Source organism: Cervus canadensis, chromosome 9, assembly GCF_019320065.1.
Source record: "Cervus canadensis isolate Bull #8, Minnesota chromosome 9, ASM1932006v1, whole genome shotgun sequence".
In the NCBI taxonomy this organism is placed as follows: Eukaryota; Metazoa; Chordata; class Mammalia; order Artiodactyla; family Cervidae; genus Cervus; species Cervus canadensis.
The window spans coordinates 75,769,817-75,792,927 of NC_057394.1; the positions used below are offsets into that span (position 1 = coordinate 75,769,817).

Below are 23,111 nucleotides of genomic sequence, written 5' to 3' on the forward strand. Positions count from 1 at the left end.
TAAGTGACTAGATCTGCTGTGAATCCAGCTTGCAAAGATACTTCACAACCTGAGAAATAAGACTAGTGTTAAAAATTGGTGATGGAATACTGTGTCTCAGCATGTCTGTAACTCTTGCTTTCAGGGAAAAAGTACACTTAAATACAGCCATGAATCTCCATCTTAGCAGAGTACGATTAGGTGTCTTGGGGATATATACATCTTCCTATTTCTTTCTCCTATGGTTATCTATTAGCTGAGGGCAAGATACTTTTCTACACATCAGAAAAAAAGGTTGCCTTAAATTATAGGGAGATAAAATGGGTGATTATCACTTGGTTCACTGATTTGGATATTCAGAGATGAATAATCTTAAATTTATCCTAAATAAAACCTGTATTTTAACTCTATTAGTAACTTGGAATCTCATAGAAATAAAGTGTTATTCACATTAGAAAAGAATTAAATTTGGTGTACATTTAAGACTTATTCAGGACTTTTACACATTATAGTAAATGTATTATGTAATTCAAAGGATGCAAAAAGATGCATCTAGATGCCATGACAGGGAATCTAAATCAAAGTCTATTGCTACTACAAAACTTGATGTTCCCTCCTGAACCTGTGATTAGGGTTATAAAGCCCTCCCAGGAGAAAGACTGTGATGTTGTGCCTCGTCCTATATAATATTAATACTTGCATCATTCACATCTCTATATAGATGGGATGGATGCTCTGGCATTGGTTTTAACAAATCTGGCCTAGCCTAAAGTGAAGTGAAAGTTGCTCAGTCATGTCTGACTCTTTGCGAGCCCATGGACTATATAATACAGTCCATGGAATTCTCCAGGCCAGGTAGCCTTTCCCTTCTCCAGGGGATCTTCCCAACCCAGGGATCGAACCCAAGTCTCCCACATTGTAGGCAGATTCTTTACCAGCTGAGCCACCAGGGAAGTCCAAGAATATTGGAGTAGGTAGCCTATCCCTTCTCCAGCGGATCTTTCCGACCCAGGAATCGAACCAGGGTCTCCCGCATTGCAGGCGAATTCTTTACCAACTGAGCTACCAGGGAAGCCCTGGCCTAGTCTATGGCCACATAAATACAGCTTCAATAAATAGGGACTTCACTTGAGAAATTCCATCTGAAGACAAAGGAGTCGTTTGTCTGAAGAGGTTCGTTACTAATGAAGCTAATTCAGCCATGTAAACCAGCCTAAGCCAACAGCCATGAGCCTGTTGAAACGTTAATACCTTGGATATGCTTTAATAGTGATAATTGTGTAGGCTGCAGACATCTTGTGGTGGTTGAGTCATCCATAATCTTTCAGAAGCAGGGTGCCCACCCTGTCAGCCAATTTAAATGGGGAAAAAAAAACAAAAAAACACTGTTCTCAAGCCCACTTTTTAAAATCACATGGAGAGCCATGAATTCTTTTTTCCCCCACTTGTCTTCAGTACTTTTAATGAGTATTTAAGAATGAACGTTAAGAATGTTTAAGACATTCTTAAACTGAGGTCAGTTTGTCCACCAACATTCCAGGAGATTTGTAAGAACAACATCAATACAGATGCCCTCAACTTTCCATGGTAAACCAGGTTTCTTCTAGCCACCTAGTTTTCTGATGACAATAACATTTCATTTGGCCCTAATTTGAATTTTTAGTCATTTAGAAAGACTAGCATCCCTTTGGGTTAGCTATGGAAAAAGTATTTTCTATGTTGAGAGTAATGTAAACCAAAAAATGTATTTAAATTCTTAGCTGGGAGAACACACTGTTCTGAGTGCTTTAGAAACACCAGTTTAAAAATTCAACGAGCTTGTGACATGAAAGGAGGCCTACAAACCTGGGTGATCAATCTGCTGCACTCAGTATAACTCCTAACTTGACTGAGGCCCTCCGGAGCCTTGTCTACCTGAAAGTGCAAACATCACATGATATTTCCTTAAGGAATAGCTTGTAAATCTCTTTAAACTCACATAGACTTCCAGCCTTCGCTACAATCAGACTGTGTTGATGAAGCCCTACTAAACTGTTTCCTCTTGGCTACCTTGATGTCATCAGCTCAACAGGCAGTATTCACAGATCAGGTATTTTGAAAAATAAGTGTGTTCTCAAAATAATTTTTTTACCAACAACACTGTGATATGGGAAAATATTCATAGTGTATTTTCTTATATGCAAAAAGTAGTCAACCAAAGATATTACCATCATTACCATTTTGACAAATAACATGTATCTAATTATATATTAGCAATGGGGCAAGGGTTGACTTTTGTCTTTCATTGTGCCTTTCTGTATTATAAGTTTTTAACACTGAACACGTGTAACTAAGAAACATGATAATACTTTGCAAAAACAGTGTCACCGGCCACAACAGTTTCCACGGTCTTTGTGCTCATGCCCATCAATGGTCAGTGACTTGGGCAGCCAGTGAGACAGCGTCCTTCTGCTGCGTTTGACTCTGGTCAGAGGTCCTGTCAGGGTCTAAACATGTAGGAAAGGCAACTGAGACAAACTGAGTAACCTTCCCCCAAGCAGAATCACAAATATGTGATGGAAGAGCGTGCCAAGCACCACACCATCTTCTGGATTTATCAACTGAAAAAATTTGCTTGGTTTTTGTGCAGGTCAAGCTATCAATAGAAAAACTGAATACCTCCCTTTTCAACCAGTTGATTTCAGCCCCCAAACAACTGTTGATGTAAGATCCCAAAGCTCCTTGGTCTCCTTGGACTTTGGGGAATAGGGTCCTTTTAGGGAGCAAGTCATTCCATGTGAGCGGTGGTGATCAGTCAGTCAGTTCAGTTGCTCAGTCATGTCCGACTCTTTGCATGGACTGCAGCACGCCAGGCTTCCCTGCCCATCACCAACTCCCGGAGCTTGCTCAAACTCATGTCTGTCAAGTCAGTGATGCCATCCAACCATCTCATCTTCTGTCGTCCCCTTCTCCTCCTGCCTTCAGTCTTTCCCAGCATCAGGGGTTCTTTTAAGGAGCAGATCACTCCATGTGGGTGGTGGTGATAGAGCCAAGGAATGTGGTTGGAGGGGACCAGGAGTGGCGGCCCCACCTGAACCAGTAGAAGAGGCTCTGTTATTGGAAAAAGGGGGAAGGACGTTGGGCAGGCAAAAATAAATACTCTAGAGTAAAACGGAAATTATTTTTACAGATAATAATTGCAGTAGTTCTGTTGAAATCCTATCATGATCCCGAGCCAAACAGAATTTTCTGCAGTAACAATGCTGTAACCATGCCCGAGATCAATAGGCTAGTCTGTCAAGGGCATTCTCTGGTTCCTCCCCACACTTAAGTTTGCTGTAGGAGATGGTTGGTGTTTTGCCTTATAGCCCTGGAGCTGCTGCAGGGCCAGGTGTGGGTTGCAAATGGAGAACAAACAAAACTGTCAAAATGTGATTTGAATGGCTCCTAAAGCTTCTATGTAATTTTGTGCTGGCTATCAAAAGCTCAGCAGAAAAGAGATCTTCACATTCTCCTCAAATGTCATTTATATCTCATTCGGTAGATATTTGTGAAGTGGTGACAACTGTCAATAATGATTCCTTCCTAATTCTCCAATCATTGTGGCCATTGCAGAGTGATATTCCCTGGGGAAAACATTAGCATTTGGCTGATAGGTGTTAGAAGGCACTGTGGGGAATCAGTAGAAATTATGTCTTTTTTTCTCCAACTCAACTTGATGGGCAAAATCACCTTTGATAGTGGTTAATTATCCTCCACTTTGTTTGTTTGTTTTGTTTGCTTTGGTGGTAAACAAGAGTGTATTATGCCCTTAAACTGAAATATCAAGAATTGGGATTTTCTGGTGGTCCAGTGGTTAAGACTTCACACTGACAATGCAGGGATCTCGGGTTCAATCTCTGGTCAGGGACCTAATATCCCACATGCCTTGCACACAACTGAGTATTTTTTTTAAAAAACACCAAAAAAACAAACAAGCAAACAAAACCCAGAAAATAGCAAAAGTAGGGGGAATGTGTTCGGGAGATATTCTAGATATAGAACAGCAAGTTGGGTATGGGAAGTGATGGTTGGGGGGAGGTATCATACCATCATTACTGAGACGTGGCTTCTTCTCATTATTTACTAATTGCAGTTTTATGTTGTTTGCCTGGAAGACTTAAAAATGTCTATCCAATGAAAAAAATCAGTTTATTTAACTGGGTTCTGATTAAGATTTGATTATTCATGTTTACATATGGGTAGAGTTTCGGTTCATTATCTGTGTTGCTCTTATGAAAAAACAAAACAAAGTTATGTAGAGAGCCTTTTAAATAAAATCTCCTGGGCTAGCCCGAGCCCTGTTCCACTGCCCAACCAGAGTCTCAGTCCCAAAGAGAATCTTTCTGTGAGGACCCCTGCTGCCCACCTCTCACCCAGCGTCCTGTCCTCCTTACCCAGCATCCAGTGGAGTGCGTGCTCTCTTACAAGCTCACTTCCTGCTCCTCTTTGAGCTTCCTGTGTAGCAGAGCTCCTGCCTTCCAAGTCTTCCCCATTTGTTCTTAATGGTCTGTCTCTCTGGGGCTCTCCTGCTTAACACTGCATTTCGATGACAGTAAAAGCAAAAATAAAGTAGAAAAAGGCATACTCTTCAGCTAGTTGGTGTAACAGAATTTTGTGCTTCCTCTCTGAGCCTTGCTGACTCATAACTGTTTAGAGCATGTCTAGAAATCAGGTATTTTCTCATCACTAGGTAGTGTAGTATATTGAAGAAGAAAGCAAACTGAAGCTTGAAATTTAGAAGGCAGCAGCCTATCTTTGACCAAGAGTAACTCACATTTTCTCCATGTAACAGTCAGAATGTGTGTTTTCTCCTTCCCCTGAAATATTTGTGTGGTTATCAAAGTGGAAGCCTTCACATAAGGACTCTCAGTGTGTGTTAGTTGCTAAGTTGTGTCTGACTCTTTTCGACTGTGTGGACTGTAGCCCACCAGGCTCCTCTGTCCATGAAATTTCCCAGGCAAGAATACTGGAGTGGGTTGCCATCTCCTTCTCCAGGGGATCATCCCAATCCAGGGATTGAACCTGGGTCTCATGCATTGCAAGCAGATTCTTTACCATCTGAACCATCAGGGAAGCCCAAGGTCTCTGAAATGAGTCCTAAATACAACTTTGGAGACTTACAATAATTGCCCTTTGTACCTTTCAAAGGGAAAACCCAAGTTAGCCAATACAGTACAATCCAGCCAATTCATTTTGAACTGCAGTCATGGGGCTCACTCCTCCTCATAGAAAAGCTTTCTGGAGCTTTTGTTTCCAACTTGGTGCCCCAGATAATTCTGAATAATATGTACAAGGCAGGAATGTGTACCTATTTGGTCAGTGCTGGCAGTAATTACGTTAAAAAAATCCTTATGTCAGAGAAAAAAATCTCAAGATTTAGAAATTGTCAGTCTCTCAAATGGCAAGGGATTAGGGGATGCCAAAAGAAGCAGGGACTCTGGGATGGGGGCCACAGCAGGCTGTGTCTCCCTGAATTTAATGACATATCTCAACCCATATCCAACCACATCAGTGGGCCTGTAGGTATTTGCTCTTCCTTTGGAGCCTGTGGATGATCTGGCCTATGTTCTATTTTCCTAACATGGATCAGATAGCTCTGTCACATTGAACATCATGCTGCATAGACATTGAGCTTTCAGTGTAGACTGTAGTCTCTGGCCCACCACTGATGCTAGCATGGATTGTTTCAGCGCAGTGACCCAAGAACACCCTGTACTCTCAAGCTTTGGCTACAGGGAGAAATGCACGTCAGAGTAAATGAAAACGCAATGACCTGACCGGGCTCCCGCCCAACAGCAGAGAAAGGGGCCTGGGTAGAGACCTGTTCTAATCAGCTGCTTAATTTTGTTTGGAGAACCTGGACTTCTGACAGATGAACTTCTTTTTCCCTTGCATTCGTATTTATCTAAGAGTTGTGGTTGGGAAATGATCCAGGATTCACAAGGTCAAAAAGTGACCTGGTTCACATACTGGAGACTCTCCCATCTCTCTCCAGAGTTCTCCAGGCAGGTGGTCCTGTGCACTCTTGGAATGTCCACACCAAAACTGGTCACCCAAAGGACACATCAACTGCGTGAGGCTGGCTCTCGGAGATTCTAGCAGCCCCATCAAACACCTGTCTCATTTCCAGATAATCAGCTTCACTCTTGCCTGCTACACTGTGCAGCTTGAAATCATTCAAATGTGCTTGATGAATGAACATCTTATTACAAGGCATTTGGAATTAAAGCATTAGTAAAACTAAAGCAATAATAAAACATTGGATTTTTGTAATACCTTTCTTCATGAGAAAATACATTTTCACAAGCCTGCCCAGTTGTATTCATTCTTTCATTATCCCCAGAGTAAAAGAATAAAGGAATGTAGGATAAATAGTCTTAGCTTTATCTTTGAAAGTTTAAAAAAAAAAAAAAAAGAACCTGAGGAAGTACTTCCTCCTTCTCCCTAGTCCCCAGGTTCCCTAGTGTATAAATAAGACATTTTTCCCTGCCTGAAACTCAGCCTCTGTGTTCTGTAGTCTGTGGTTTTGCTATTATCCAAATACTTATGGATTGACATTGAAGATAATCTTAGCAGACATGAAACAAGTACCTTGGTGATGCCTGCTCATTTTACACCCATTTCTGAGTAGGCTACTTGTACAGACTTACCGGAGCACAATTTTGCTTTGTAATAACCTGAACAGTGCCCACCAGTTCCTACTGATTGAGGAGGTAGAGGCCAGTGGGTGGCCTGAGACTCACCGCATTTCCTTTTCTTGTGTTTTTCAGAAATCGAGGCGAAGGAAGCATGTGACTGGCTCCGCGCTGCTGGCTTCCCGCAGTACGCTCAGCTATATGAGGGTAGGTTGGGCTTTTCTTCTCTCTTTATAAAGAGAATAAATTCAAAATTTGTCCTGTGGTGTGTTTTGACTTCCAAGTCTTTTCTCAACCATTTTTTCCTTGCTTTCTCCTTCCCCCGGCCTTTGCAATGCCTGGGACATATACTGATGCCAGTTTAGGAATGAGGGTCACTTCCTGAGACTACTTCACCTTCTGCGCTTCCCTGTTTCTCCTTTCTTTTCTTTTGCTTCTCACTTTCTGCTTCTCATGTCTTTACCACCAATCACAGCTCTGCGTTTTCCTCCCAGTGTTCTGCCAACAGCAGCTTTTTTTCTGCGCTTCCTCCCTATCCTCTTGTTTTTTTCATCACTGCTCTCAGTTTTCTTGAAAGTACGATAAGTGAATTGTTGATAAATTTCTTAGAAATAACAAAGCTAATTTATCGTGAGGTTTTTACCTTACATGAAAATGTCTAAGACGTGACATGGATCAGATGTTATTTTTCAGGGTTTTAAAAGTAAAGTGTTTTTATTGCTAGCATCATACTTTGTTCCATTGATGTTTTCATTGACAGTTAATAAACTTATTCTCCTATATCTTACTCATATGCACTGCTGTGTGCTCAGTCACTCAGTGATTTCCCACTCTTTGCAACCCCGTGGACTGTAACCCACCAGTCTCCTCTGTCCACGAAATTTTATAGGCAAGAATGCTGGAGCAGGTTGCCACGTCTTACTCCATGGTATCTTCCTGACCCAAGAATAGAACACACATCTCTTGTGTCTCCTGCATTAGCAGGTGGATTTTTTTACCACCATGCCACCTGGGAAGCCCCATTTCTTGCCTATGCCTAAAGTTATAACCAACGCATCTCCTTCTTGGAGAGTCCTAATGTATAGTGAATTAGTCAGGATCCCAGCAGTGAGCAATGGCACACTCAGGACAATCTGTGGAGGTCTTATTCCTAAAAGCGTTCATGATGGAGGTGTGAGCAGGGCATAGGAGACCACGAGGAGCAGTTCAGGAGCCCAAAGCTTGTAGCAGCCCAAAGCTTGAACCCTAGGCCCAAAGCCATAAACAGAAGGTGAGATGCCAGAACCCAGAAGGAGAGAGGATCTCAGAGCAGGCTTAGGAGTAGAGGACACAGCTGTGACGACAGCTCCCCGGGAGAGACCCAGGAGGGCAATGCCCTGATGTCACACTCCCTCCTCCCTCCATCTCCAGCCGGGGCTTCCCATTGGCCAAACAAAATAAGGCAGTGGACATGGACCCCACTGAACGCCATCCACACATCTGATCCTGGGCACAAACCGGGTTACAGAAGAGTGGAGCATGGATCTTTAGGGCTCAATAGAGCATATCTAGTACACTAAACAATATAGTTTCTGATGGCATAAAATTCACATAGGATGGAAAGAATCAACAAAGTTAACTTTTACTCACTGGTGAATCACACCTACTCACCTAGAAGCTCAGTATTCTATTTTAAAAAAGCCTACTTCTCTCTCTTAAATTCTTTGAGGATAAAGGAGAGCATATCTGTAAGGGTGCTTTGAGGTCTAGAGTTGCTGATAAAAACTTTCATAAAATCATAGCCTTTTAGACAAGGAGGAGGGTCTTACAGTTTTGGTCTAAGCAACCATTATTCCCACCCTCCACTACCAACTCACTGATTATGAAAGAGAGGCCCAAAAAGGTTAAGTGACTTTTACAAGATTATAAAATGAAAGAGTCTGAATTAAAATCCCAGTCATTCATATGCCTTTTATAAATGTAATAAAAATTAGAACAAATACTTTTACAGAAAAGTTACAAGTTTGGAACAGGATTTTGCTACAGAGACTTCTCTGGTGGACCAGTAGACCAATGGTTACGAATCCACCTTCCAGGGCAGGGGACAAGAGTTCAATCCCTGGTCCGGGAACTAAGATCCTACATGTAACTCAGCCTGTGACCACAACTACTGAGCCTGTGCACTCTGGAACCTGTGTGCCACAACTAGAGAGAAGCCTACTCACTGCAACACAGCCAAAAATAAATATTTTTTTAAAAAAGAAAAAGGTTTTGCTACAAAATAAAATACTTGAGACCATTGAGCTTCAGGTATTTTTGGAAACTTCAAAAAAGAAATCTGCCAAACTTCTATCCTGATCAGTATCTCATGACCTTAGGTAGATGGTGAGAGTGTAGAAGTTCTCCATGCAGGCAAATGTCTATGATAATGATGAGCTACAAACAGGTAAAGAATCCACCTGCAATACAGAAGACATAGCAGACTCGGGTTCAATCCCTGGATTGGGAAGATCTCCTGAAGGAGGAAAATGGCAATTCACTCTAATAGTCTTGCCTGAAAAATCCCATGGACAGTGGGGTCGTAAAGAATCAGATAAGACTGAGCAACTGACGCAGGCACAGATAAAAATACAGACATTTAGCAATCCTATCCAAGGTCAAGCACTTGGTTATTTTCATATTGCATGCTTTTTTGTATCCTTAAAAGCATTTATTGGGGTTAAAGCATCCTGCTCTCTAAACATTACCAACACATCCGTCAGTGGAGAATAACTGCAGTTAAGATTAGCCCTGAGTACAGAAATGTGATGGCCTGATGATATCGTTGCTGATTCAGATAAAACAAGCCTCATAAACTCTGTTGTCTCTCTTTCAGATTCACAATTTCCCATCAACATTGTGGCTGTCAAGAACGATCATGATTTTCTTGAAAAGGACCTTGTAGAACCTCTTTACAGGTAAATCATGTGAAATATTTTTGTTTCTTTCAATTGTTAAATGTCTATAATAGTTGTCACTGTATTAAGGGGCGAGTTCAACAACAATTCAGTAAGTCCTTATTGAGTGCCTACTATATGCCAGGCTATAAGTATCTTACTGTGAGCGTGATCAGTCCCTGGTTTCATGGAATTTGAGTTCTAGGACGAAGCTTCAGACTACAGATTGAGTCAAAGAGAGGGTGAGTGAGAGAAAAAGAGAGGAGAAGAAGAGATTATCTCACAGAGTGTTAAATTCTATTTTTAAAAACGTAAAACAAGCTGAGGCTATAGACGGTGATAGAGTGTGAGTGGGTTATTGGGAGGAGGAAGCGTGAGGGACCAGAGTATGAGTGGTCAGAGAAGGCCTTGTTAAACTCCATGAGCATGTCAAGCTTAGCTGTATTTTTTTAAGACAAATGATTATATCAGCAAACTGAAATATGTAAGCTCAAGTAATTATATCTGCTTTCAGAAATAAGTTATACCTTCGCTATGTGATAGGTGATAAAAGGAGGCAAAGATGTATGTATTAATAATTTCCTCCCCTCAAAGAATATATAATCTGGTTGAAGAAATCTAATTGAAGAAATGAAGCATACATGAGCAAATAAAACAATTGTAATTTGAGTGATAATGAACGATGCCAATGCAGTCAAATATCTCTGAACAATTAAATGTGCGTAAGAGGTCATGTGTGTCTGTAGGAAATTAGCTTGGAAGTTTTTTAACTAAAGCCCTGGAGAGAAGTCAGAGCTGGAAATAAATATTAGTTTCAGGAGGTGAGTCATTTTTCCAAGGCTACGAGCTAGTAATGGGCTGAACTGACCTTAAACAAGTTTGTGTCACTTGTAGTCCAGTGTTCTTTCTTGTACATTCTGCGTTTGACATACAAAAGATAGCAGTTTAAGAAGAAAGTAGTGATGAGGAAACTTTTGTCAAGATAGGAGAGACAAATGTATGTTAGAATATTGTGAAATAATCATAGACTTGATGATTCTTTAGACATATATTTATATTTCTGTGTTCATAGCTGCTTTCTCAAGGGTTGCTATATGAAGAGAAAATAGAGTCGCGTTAAGAAATGGTCTCTGAATATTCAAGGAAAGCATTGCTGCGGGTTTGCTTATGTGGGTAACGAGAAGAGAACTCTTCAGATCACAAATTGCAGGGATGGGCTATTTGGACTCGAAAATAAACAAGCACAAAATGCCATTTGTGAGCATTTATAAGAGGAGTGGATAGTTTTGTTGTAATTCTTTGAAGGCAATGAATTGGAAAAGCAGTGTTTTCTCCTCACGATGTCTGATGCACACCCCAAGCCTTCATTCACCTCAGAACTATTCCACCAGCGGCTCATCCTGAGTTTTCCCTCTTAATTTTAACTAAGAGCATTTTTACTAATGAGTTGACATTAAAAAAAAAAAAAGATTTATTTATTTATTGGCTGTGCTAGGTCTTCCTTGCTGTGTGGGCTTCTCTCTAATTGCCGCGAGCGAGGGCTGCTCTTCGTTGCGGCGTGCAGGTTTCTCATTGTGGGGGCTTCTCTTGTCGAGGAACACAGGCTCCAGGTGCTCGGGCTTCAGTAGCTGCAGCCTGTGGGCTCAGTAGTTGCGTTGCGGGCTCTCCAGCACGGGCTCGGTGGTTTGGTGGACAGGCTTAGTTGCCCCACGGCGTATGGGATCTTCCCAGATCAGGGATCAAACCCGTGTCCCTTACATTGCAAGGTGGATTCTTAACAACTGGACCACCAGAGAAGCCCATGAGTTGGCACTTTTAAAAGAAATATTTCTTATTGTTAATTGTATTACATTAATTCTCTTTTTCCCAATTGCATGTTCTTGCATACTTACAGATATTTACTTGATTGCCAAGTTATGCCCTTTGTTGTTTTTCCCCTGGTTTCACTGAGATATAATTGACATATAGCACTGTTTATGTTTAAGGTGTACAGCGTGATTAGACTTACATACATGATGAAATGTTTACAGTTCATTTAGTGAACATTTATCATCTCATATAGATATAAAATTAAAGAAGTAGGAAAAATAAACCTTTTTTTCCTTGTGAGGAAAACTCTTAGGAATTACTTCCTTCACTTTCAGATATAAAACACACAGCAGTGTATATTATCTTGATCATTTTGAACTTTACATCTCTACTACTTATTTATCTTATGACTGGAAGTTTGTACCTTTTGACCACTTTCACTTAGTTGCCCCTTCCTCCCACCTCAGGTAGCCACAAATCTGATTTTTTTTTCTGTAAGTTTGTTTGTTTGTTTGTCTTTGAAATATTAGCCTTACAACACTATGTTAGTTCCTGGTATTCTATATTTCTATACACTTCAAAATGATCACCATAGTAACTTTGGTTGTCATCTATCACTATACAAGATGTTACATAATGATTAACTCTGTTCCCCACACTGTACATTTTATACCTGTGACTCATTTATTTTGTAAATGAAGATTTGTACCCCTTTATCTCCCTCACCTATTTCTCTCCTCCTTCCACCCCTCCCATCTGTCAACCTGTTTGCTTTATGTATCTTTGACTCTGTTTCTATTTAGATGTATTATTTATTTTGTTTTTTAGGTTCCACATATAAATGAAATCTATGCAATTAAATTTTTAAATTCAATTTAAAATCATCTCAATTGAATTTTTAAATCTATATCTTCTTTGAGTCAAGGTGTTCTGTATATATCTAAACTAAAATTCACTATTTTCAGTTCTTTGAGTTTTGACAAATGCCTACAATCATGTAGTCACCACCACAACCAAGATATAAAACAGCTTCATCACCTAAAATACTCCCAGGTTCACCTTTGTCATCAACTTCTACCCCTGCTTCCAACCCCTAGAAACCACTAATCTGACTTTTGTGCCTAGTGTTTTGCCTTTTCCAGAATGCTATGTAAGTGAAATCAAACAGTATGTAGCCTTTTGAGTCTGGCTTCATTTTACTTAATACACCTAAGATTCATCTGTGCTCTGTGTATCAATCATAGTCTTCCACTGTGTGGATATACTACTATAGTTTGTCCCTTCACCAAATGAATATTTGAGTTGTCACCACTTTGGGTGATTATATGGGCTTCCCTGGTGGCCCAGATGGTACAGCGTCTGTCTGCAATGTAGGAGACCTGGGTTCAATCCCTGAGTTGGGAAGATCCCCTGCAGAAGGAAATAGCAGCCCACTCCAGTTGTCTTGCCTGGAAAATCCCGTGGATGGAGGAGCCTGATGAGCTACACAAAGAGTCGGGCACGACTAAGCGACTCCACTTTCTTTCTGTCTTATTCTGGGTGATTATATGGCCCTTATAAACATTCATATTCAAGTTTTTGTGTAAACATAAGTTTTCATTTCTTTTGAGTAATTTCTTAGGAATGGGGCTTTGGGGTGTATATGATAAGTATATTTTAACTTCATAAGAAACCCACCAAACATTTCCAAAGTGACCATACCATTTTATGTTACCACCAATGATGTATGAGAGTTCCTGTTGCTCCACAGCTTTGATGGTACTCGGTATTGTTTGGTTTTGTTTAGTTCTGTTTTTAAGCATTCTAATAAGTGTCTAGTGTTTCCTTTTCATGATTTAAACTTGCATGTTCTTAATGAGTAATGATGCTGAATGTCTTTTCTTGTGCTTCTTTGCCATTCATATATCTTCTTTTGTAAGATATATCTTCTTTTATCTGTTCAAGTCTTTTTTTTTTTAAGTTTTTTTTTTTTCATTTATTTTTATTAGTTGGAGGCTAATTACTTTACAATATTGTAGTGGGTTTTGTCATACATCGACATGAATCAGCCATGGATTTACATGTATTTCCCCATCCCGATCCCTGCTCCCACCTCCCTCTCTACCCAGTCCCTCTGAGTCTTCCCAGTGCACCAGGCCCAAGCACTTGTCTCATGCATCCAACCTGGGCTGGTGATCTGTTTCACTATAGATAATATACAAGTCTTTTGCCCATTTTTAAAATTCGGTTGTTTGTTTTTTTACTGAGTTTTGAAATGTCCTGCCAGCATGTAGCTTATTTTTTCAATATCTTAATGTCTTTCGAAGAAGTTTTAAGTTTTATTGGAGCCCAAATTAATTTTTTTCATGTTTTTAATGTCACACATAAGAAGTATTGCCTCACATAAGGTCACTATTTTCTCCTTTGTTTTTCTTCTAGAAATTTCAGTTTTGTGTTTTATGTGTAAGGTGATCCATTAATTTTTTATAAGGTACAAAGTATGGATCAAGATTCATATTTTTGCTTATCAGTATGCCATTGGTTGACCACCATGTTGAAAAGCCTATACTTTCCTCATTGAATTGGCTTTCCACTTATATTGTAAATCAATTGACCATTTATGCATGAGTCTGTTTCTAGACTTTCTATTCTGTCCCATTTATCCACGTGTCCATTCTTTTATCAATATACACTTGATTACTTAGCTTTGTGTATGTCTTGGAATCCAATAGTGTAAGTCCTCCAACTTTGTTCTTTGCCACGATTATTTTGTCTATTTTAGATCCTCTGCCTTTCCATATAAATTTAGAAACCTTTCATGGATATCTGTTTTTAAAATCCTCTGGTGCATTGATTTGGATTGTGTAGACTCTATAGATCAATTTGGGGAGAATTGATATCTTAACAGACAAATCTTTTGATTCATACACACAGACCTATTTATTTAGGTCTCCTTTGATTTCTTTCTTTTTAACCCTGACTTGTAATTTTCAGCATATGGGTAATATACATACTTAAAGGTACTTAAGTTATTTCATGTTTTGAGGTGCTGGTTTTTTTTATCATTTCAGTCTCCCATTATCCACTGCTAATATATATATGATATTGTTGTTCATTTGTATTCTGCAGTCTTTCTAAAATTACTCATTAGTTCTAGTAATTTGTACATAGATTCTTCAATTTTCATTGTGAAATATAAATCAAAGATTACATTACAAACCAAGAATACAAATTCTGCTACATATTTTTAACTCAGGATTGCAGGAGTGAACATTGCTTCTAAATGTGCAGTTCTGTTCATTTGATGATGTATGTGGCTGAGTGGGCCACACGTTAAGTGTCAAACATGTGGGTGATAAATCCTTATCTGCTCACTGCTGCATGTGGTCTAAGATCCTTTGACTAAGTTCTGGACTTTTCCATTGAAGTCTACTTAAAAAAACATGCCTTTCAGACATGTTATAGATTAGCCAGTACAGGAATCATTTCAAGATATAAAGTTGTGAATAATAATAGCTGTGTCAGCCAGAAAAATCAGAAAGCCTTCTATTATAGAGGGCTTCCCAGGTGACACTAGTGGTAAAGAATCCGTGTGCCAATGAAGGAGATGCAGGAGACATGGGTTTAATCCCTGAGTCAGAAGATTCCCCAGAGAAGGACGTGGCAACCCACTCCAGTATTCTTGCCTGGAGAATCCCATGGACAGAGGAGCCTGGTGGGCTACAGCCCATGGGGTCACAGAGAGTCGGACACAACTGAGGGACTGAGCAGGGATGCAACAACGCCAGATACCACAGTGCCCTTGATAAGGCCCAGCTTGCATTGAGTGGCAGGAGGTTGTTATCATTGGAATAATTCTTAGGGCAGCTGTGTCGTCCTTAGTATGATATAAGGAAAGTGTTTGTCTGGCAGTGTGTGAGCTGAGATTCTCAGGGCATAGGAGCAGTGGATAGAGCAGAGGCCAAAGGAGTAGTCTCAGCAGGTGGACCAAAGGATGCCAGTGGAATAGGAAGACAGAGATGGAGGTAGGTTGGCTAAAGGAACACACACGGAATTTCATTGCCTTCCTTATGAATTCCTTCAAGACACAGATTTCCTGAAAGCAGGCAGAAGGAAGACTTCCAGCCTGAGGGAAGTGACAGCACTTTTAAAATTTTGAGTTTGATGAGTGGTTAATTAGACACTCACCCACTTATATGGTATGTTATGATTGACGCCTAGAGAGCAGTAAGGGGCTGTGATTTTATTCGTTTTCTTCCTCATGCACTGCAGACACAGTGGTGGAGCTGGTCTCGTGTTGTAGTTTTAAAACTTTGTGGGCTCCACATTTCTCACGCATATTTGAAACGCTGAGCCAATGCAGAATCCTAAAGGGAACAGGGAACCATGGCCGGAGGGCAGGTAGCTTCTGCCAGGTAGATAAACAGAGACCAGAGGGCTGAAGCTCTCCTACTGTAAATGTTACCCACAAGAATTTTGTTCACCTTTAGTTTTCTGAATGTTTCTCTCATGTATGGACAGAGAGTTAATGTCCTGGGTCCCCATTTACACTTGGAGAGTTGTTGAGTAGTGTTCTTTTTATAGATTTATAAAGAAATTGTGGATGGTAGTAAGGACGTTGCTGACAGGGAGGGTTCACGCCTGACTGGGCACACGTGGGTGTGTGGCTCCCATTTTCAGACCTTGGAAACCAGACGGGTTTGCTGTCTTTAGTGAAGGTGTGAATCTCCAGAAGTGTATTCACTCCTCACCATTGCTTCTGCAACTCTGCCAGCACCAGTGCACAGAAGGAGTCTGTAAATTATCTGTTACTGCCAGTCAGAATAGTACTGCAGTCTCTGCTATCTTAGCAACCACATTATAATTCTGTTTTGATGGTTTTTGATTGAATTTTTAATTGAAAAATAATTTCCCCTGTGAGTAATAAAAAGCTAATTGCAAATCTAAAATAGCTGGATGAGCTAATGGAAACTGTAACAGTATCAGAATGTAGGCATAGCCAAGGTATCGCACTACCTTGCTAGGTTTGTCACCTATAAGGCAAACTGCAGCACATCAAAGCTCCCAAATGAGACTTCCCAGAAGTAGCATGTTCTGTTAGCATTTTGGTTTGGGGTATTTGTTCAGACTGCTGTTAATAACATAGAGCTTTGATGCCCAAGATGATCTCTGAATTTCTAATTTAATGTTAGATCTGCCTAACTTATGCTGTTAATAAACAGTAATTATAACATGTATGAAACAAAGGCATTCACCTTGTTCAGTGCTGTTTCGTGAAGATATGGAATTGACTAAGGTTACAGTTCATCTGTCACTGCCCTTTGCATTTAAAAGAACAGCTCATGGCAATGCATATCATGTGGGACAAGGGAGACTGTAGGAGAGAGTGCCAACAAAAATGCTTTTTACAGTTTACTTCTACACACAAAGGCACACCATTTGATTTGAGTAAATTAAATAACATTAATAATTTTAAATTATAGTAGTCTTTATGAAAATTGATAATATACTTTAAAATTTTCTCTTTAAGAATATCATACAAAATGTACAATATTTTATATATTGCGTTTCTGTGCTGTGCTTAGTCACTTAGTTGTGTCCGACTCCTTGTGACCCCATGGACTGTAGCCCACCAGGGTCCTCTGTCCATGGGGATTCTCCAGCCTAGAATACAGGAGTGGGTAGCCTTTCCCTTCTCCAGGAGATCTTCCCAACCCAGGGATCGAACTCAGGTCTCTTGCATTGCAGGCAGATTCTTTACCATCTGAGCCACCAGGGAAGCCCATATTGTGTGTTATGGCACATAATAATTTGTGACAATTACCTGAAAGAAACCACAGACAAATCATGGGGAGAAGAATATAGATGATTACATAATAATCACAGTCACTTCCACCTTTGAAATTCTAACTTCATAAGTTAACTACAAATCCCAATAAGCAGTGATTTCATTTCTTCAAAACACAAAGTCCTGGAGAATTCCTTGGTAGTCCAGTGGTTAAGAATCTTCCTTCCAGTGCAACAGATAGGTTCAACTCCAGATCGAGAAACTAAGATCCCACATACCTCAGAGCAACTAAGCCTGTGGATTGTAACTATGGGGCCCATACGCTCTGGAGCCTGAGCTCCCCAACAGAAGCCCTCGCGTCTGAGCACCCAAAGCAGCCAAAGTATAAATAAATAAATAAGCCACAAAGTGCTTGGCAAGCACTCCTCTAAGCATTTTATAAATATTTACTCATTAAAGTCCCATAATAATCTTATAAAATAGACTATAATATCATTCCCATCTTACAAATGAGGAAACAGAGGCACAGAGGTATGAAATAACTTGCCCATTTATGGCTCGTAAATAGCAGTACTAGGATTCAAAGCCACACAGGCTGCTTCTGGCATTTTCCAAAGAAAGCTTAGGTCTTTTTGTGAAACATGATTTGGAGTGTTTTTTGTTTTGTTTTTAATTTCTTCCTTTAAAGGTAATTCTTCCCAAGATGTCTATGTTGCCTTGTGATTCTTCCGAATTTAACTTGTAAGTCCCAAGGTTAGAAATTCTGATTGCATTTGTACCATCTTGGACCTCAACTTTTAAAAATAATAATAATTAGAGTAAGAGTTTAAAACACACTCAGTCCTCTTGTGAAGAGTTTAGAACTGACTTACCGTTGAGAGTAGTGGCACTGTGTCATCTCTTCCTTAAGGTCACTCATCAAGGCTGTGTCTTGAGGGCCTTACTTTGCTGGGAGACAAATAAGACAGAATTTTCACCTGAAGTCTCAGTCCAGTGCTGTGGTTCTCAATTCGAGGTGGGGGCAGCATTTGATCCTGTCTCGAGGCCTGGGAATAGTTTTGCTTGTCACTACTGTGGTGATGCTCCTGGCATTTGACGGGTGGAGGCCGGACATGCTGGTCCCTCCCACAAGGCACAGTGTACCCCCCACACAAGGAATTATCTGTCCCCAGATGCCCATAGTACCTAGGTGGAGAATTGAGTAAGCTGTGACTTATGTGGACAAATGGTATGATCGCTATAAGTAGAGGTGCAGGAGAGCTAAGGGTGAAAGTGTTTTAGAGAGAGCTTCCTGGGAAAATGACCCTAAAAGGCCAGTAGGAATTACCCAGACAAGAACACATGAAATTTTGATGTGGTTATTTTGAACTTTCACTCTTGTTTCATTTGACTAATTTAATGTGCAGAAAAGGCATCTGCATCCCCACCCCCACTTTCCATCACAAACCTCACCCCAAGGTAGGCCATATAGAATGGGGGCAGCCAAGACAGGTACAGATATAGAAAGGTCCAAGGTAGGGATTTCATATATACATGTGTACATTTATAAAAATTGATTTTTATATTTTTTAATTGTTTCTTATATAAACTTTTCCAGCCACCTACTCAAAATAACTTTAGGAAGAATACCCAAGAAGCTACAAAGTAGAACAGCAGGGCTAAAGAAGGAGTTTATATCTTTAATTTTATTCATTTCTCTGTCTATATATGTGTGTTTAGATATTTGTATTGCATTATTTAAAAAACATTAGCAACATTTTTTTAAAATGCCTTGCTTTGCCACATCAAAAATAGATGACCATGGCTATCATTTTGGAGTGTTTACTGTGTGCTGACTAGTATACTAAGTTCTTGACATTGGCTTCATTTTATCCTCACCGGAACCTATGAATAACAGATACTATTATTATCATTGCTGTTGTTGTTCGGGGTTCAGGGGCACCAGATTCCTCCAGGTTTGAGCAGCTGTGTGGCGGTGATGCCTTTCCTCGAGTCAGGAAACAGCGAGGAGAGAGACAAGAGGAGTCCAGCCGGGGTGTGAAGTGGGGAGGGGTGATGCGCTGAGGGGCTGGAGGTGCCAGGGAAGGTGTCGAGTGTGCGGCTGGGCATGTGGGGCTGGAGCTGGACAGGGCCCTCAGCTGGAGACCGAGATGTAATGTCATCCACGGACGAAAGGTATGAGGTCCTGAGAGTGAGACAGTAAAGAGAGGAGAAGAGCACCGGGGCTGACCAAGGGGGACCCCACGTCTATCCGGCAGGCAGGGGAGGAGCCAAGAGACGCCCCTCCGCACCTGGGAGTGAATGTTTCTTCCCACCCCTTCCCTCCGGGGGTTTTGCTTTCTTTCAGTTTTCTCAGAAATCCCTGGTATGACCCTTGCTTCAACCCAGCCTAATTCCCACTGGAGAAATTTTATCTGGATTAGATGCAAATTGTGAAAAGTTAAAAAGCTGAGGACACCCCGTCTGACTTCTCTAGTACAGGCGTAGGTGAATTTAAACTTTGAAATCCACAAACTGAAGAAGTCCAAGGAAACCTGTTCTTTTGTTTTTGTGTGCTTAGTCGCTCAGTCGGGTCCGACTCCTTGTGACTCCATGGATTGTAGCCCGCCAGGCTCCTCTGTACATGGAATTTTCCAGACAAGAGTACTGGAGTGAGTTGCCATTCCCTCCTCCAGGGGATCTTCCCGACCCAGGGATGGAGCTCACGTCTCTTGCGTCTCCTGCATTGGCAGGTGGATTCTTTACCACAGGCGCCACCTGGGAGGCCCCTATTTTGTTTTTAGCTCTTTACCTGTGGGCCACTGTGGCTAATGTCCTTGATCAATTTGCGGAGGGAGCTTGCACTCTTCCCCAAAACTCTCATCATTCGAGGCTATTGCTGATTTCAAATTATTTTCTGGGGATGTAATGTACAGCATGGTGACTATAGTTAGCAATACTGTATTGCATATTTGAAAGTTGCTGAAAGAGTAGGTCTTAAGAATTCTCATCACAGGAAAAAAAAGATAATAACTATGTGTGATGATGGACATTAAACTTATTATGATGATCATTTCAAATATCAAATCATTATGTCATACACCTTAAACTTACCTGAGGTGGTCTGTCAACTGTAAGTCAATTAAAAATATATATTATGCAACTCATACAGTGCCATGCCACATGTACATCCCCTCCCCCTTGAATATCATATAGCAAGATCAGTCCATGCTTTACCATCCCTCTCCCACACCTCCACTGATATCCAGGGCCAGTTTGTGAGGAGCCAGCGTTTCTGCTGCCCCAGGACCACTTGCTAGAAGAACAGCCAGAGTGAACAGCTCGGGAAGGGAGAGGCATGGCCTCCCCTGGTTCAGCTGTGGCCTGGTGACAGCCCCTTGCGACTTCCGATGACACCTTTCTTTCCCCCCAGACACCAGAAAGTCGTCCCGCTGGATGGCCTGTGGTATCTAAAAGGCCTCGCCCTGGCCTAGAAGACACCAGACACGTGTCTGTGGCAGAGCTCTCCACCCTGCTCTGTGGAGTCTGTTCTGTGAACCACCGTACAGACAGGGGACCTTTCCCAGGCCCCGCAAGGAGGAGCCGCTGCTCCCGGGGGCGCTCACCTCTGGGCCCTGGACCAGGTGACTTGCTCTTGACCGTCTCTGAGGGCCACGCCTGGGGCACTCCTCAGCAGACAGGGCTGGAGACCTTTCATCTCTGACCCTGGTGAGGAGGGTGAGAAGTTCAGGCTGCAGCTTTAATCAGAATCGCACGTCAGAGATGAATCCGCACCCCTGCCTGTTATTCCTCTTGAGCTTTTGGCAAGAATATTAGAAAAATAGCCCAGGAAACTGACCATTAAGTCAGCATGGAAGACCTCATGAGCAGTCTAGAGTCTGGTAGTTTAAAGGTAAAATATGCATCTAAGAGGAGAAGGAAAGGGCGCCACCGCTCCCGTATATGCGCCAAGTGCAGAGGGCCTCTCTGTGTCTCCCCGGCTCTGTCACAGTGACCGAGTGGGACACCGCTCAGACGGGGCCCTGACCACCCTCCCCATCTCCCTCTGGTCCCCACGCCCCCAGCAAGCACCCTGCCTGCCTTTCCCTCATTCTCCTCCCGGGTGTCCCCTCGTCAGTCAGGGCAGCCCGGGCACAGCTCGCTGCACACTGACCCCATTGTCACATGTGTTTAGCTGGGGAGGTGAGGGACGCCCTCCAGGCTCCATAGTGCTCACTGCTAGGAGCCATATCTTGTTCGGTACATCATGGGCTCACGGTGCTCTGTGGCCATGTGCCGCGCAGGAATTCAATACATGTTTGTTAAATTGCATTGGAACCTGGAAGAAAATAACCTGTCAGTTCACAAATTATTTTAACGCTTCTATCTGTGAGAGGATATTGTGTGGCAATAAATTATTCATTTTCTCCTCAAATGCCCTAAATCTCTCTCCTCCAGAGCTACACTTCTTCACGGCAATCACTCACAGCTCAGCCTTCTACTCAGGCTTCTCCGAAGCTGCTGCCTGCGATGACTGCTAACCCAAGAGGCATATTTTTTGTTTTGTATCAGTTACTCTTAAATATTTGATACAATGAACCAACTGCTCCCTTCTCTCTGTAATGCTCCTTCTGTGGCTTCCAGGACCACTTTGAGCTGGTTCCGTGGACCTCCTGTATCTCTGACTACACCTTCCCCCAGCCCAGCTCCTCCTGCTCCACCCAGCCCTTGAGCATGGGAGTTTCCAGGGCACTGAATTCTCCCTGGAAGATTGGTTTAATGATTATGTATCCTCTGTGTATATCCTCTGCTTGCTGATCATTCCGAAGTGGGTCTGGATGTCACAAGGCATCCCAGCATGACCTTGTGTCTCTTCCCTGAATCCCAGTTCCTGGCCCCTCCCTACTTCACGGTTTTCCCTGCTGATTGACACAGGCACATTGGCAAAAGCCTGAGACCCAGAAGTCACCCTCTATTTCTCCCCGGCCCCCACGCTTCTACATCAGCGGCCAAGTCTTCATCTGCTCTTACTCCCCTTCTGCTCCTCTTTGCCATCTCTCACCTAAACTCTTATAACTGTCTTCCACAGTCATTCTTCTTCAGTTCCTTCTCCATCCTGCCCCCAGTTTTGTCTCCGGCATGCAGTGGCATTGCATTACTCTCCTAACTCCTTCAGTAGCTCCCCTTTGCTGCAGATTGCTCTAACATCTTCATTTTGGTTCTTCGTGATCTGACCCCTGCCCATCCCACCAGTGATTCCTGCTCACATCCTTGCAGTTCCGAGACTAGGGCACTCCAGTTAATGACTGCTGGCTTTGCCTATAGTCCTTTTCATCTGGGCAGCGAATTTCTCTCAGTCCTTCATTGCCTTGCTCAAATACTGCCTCCTCTGGGAGGCTTTGTCCTTCTGCGTCCTGAGAGTTAATTGCTTTTCCTTTTGTTCATCATATTTATATCCCACTCAGAACTGTGAGATCCTCATGGGCAGGGACCACATCTGGTTCACCTATGCATTCCCAGCCCCTCGACTTGTTTCTGGAACATGGTGCCCACTGTCAGATGGTTGTATCTCAGCTTCTTCTCTTCCTGTTGACTTTCCCTACAGAATTTCAAGTTTCACTTTTAAAATGAGACTTCGGACTCTTTCTCCTTTACTAATGTATGAACCCTTCTAAAGCCTTCTGAAGACAACAGTATAAATTAACAGGTTCTGGTAGCCATGGACATTGTGGGCGGTCGGTTTGAAAGGGTCAAACTGCTTTGCTTATGTCAACACGTAAATCCAGTTTGCCCAAAGCACAAACTGCACAGCTTCAATATGCGTCATGGGTTTCCACTTTCCATGGAAAATGTAGCGAGGGGAAGGAAACTATCATTTATTGACCAGCCTGTGCAAGGTCCAGGACATGGGCTGTCATCTCCTAGGCCTCCTGGATCCTCCTTGAGGAGGCTGGAGCGGAGAAATCTCTGGACGGGGCAAAGTCCAGCTGTCTAGCTGCTGCATGG

General features: G+C 42.0%; 1 protein-coding gene across 7 annotated transcripts in view; it reads left to right on the plus strand.

Annotated features, from left to right (window-relative positions):
- STARD13 (StAR related lipid transfer domain containing 13) overlaps nt 1–23,111 on the plus strand; it is a 219,686-nt gene that overhangs the window by 155,395 nt on the left and 41,180 nt on the right. For all 7 annotated transcript variants that reach the window (XM_043477442.1, XM_043477447.1, XM_043477443.1 and 4 more), the window contains exons 2-3: nt 6,771–6,842; nt 9,490–9,571. In XM_043477442.1, the coding sequence (XP_043333377.1) occupies nt 6,771–6,842; nt 9,490–9,571 (154 nt within the window). The remainder of the gene's footprint in view (nt 1–6,770; nt 6,843–9,489; nt 9,572–23,111) is intronic.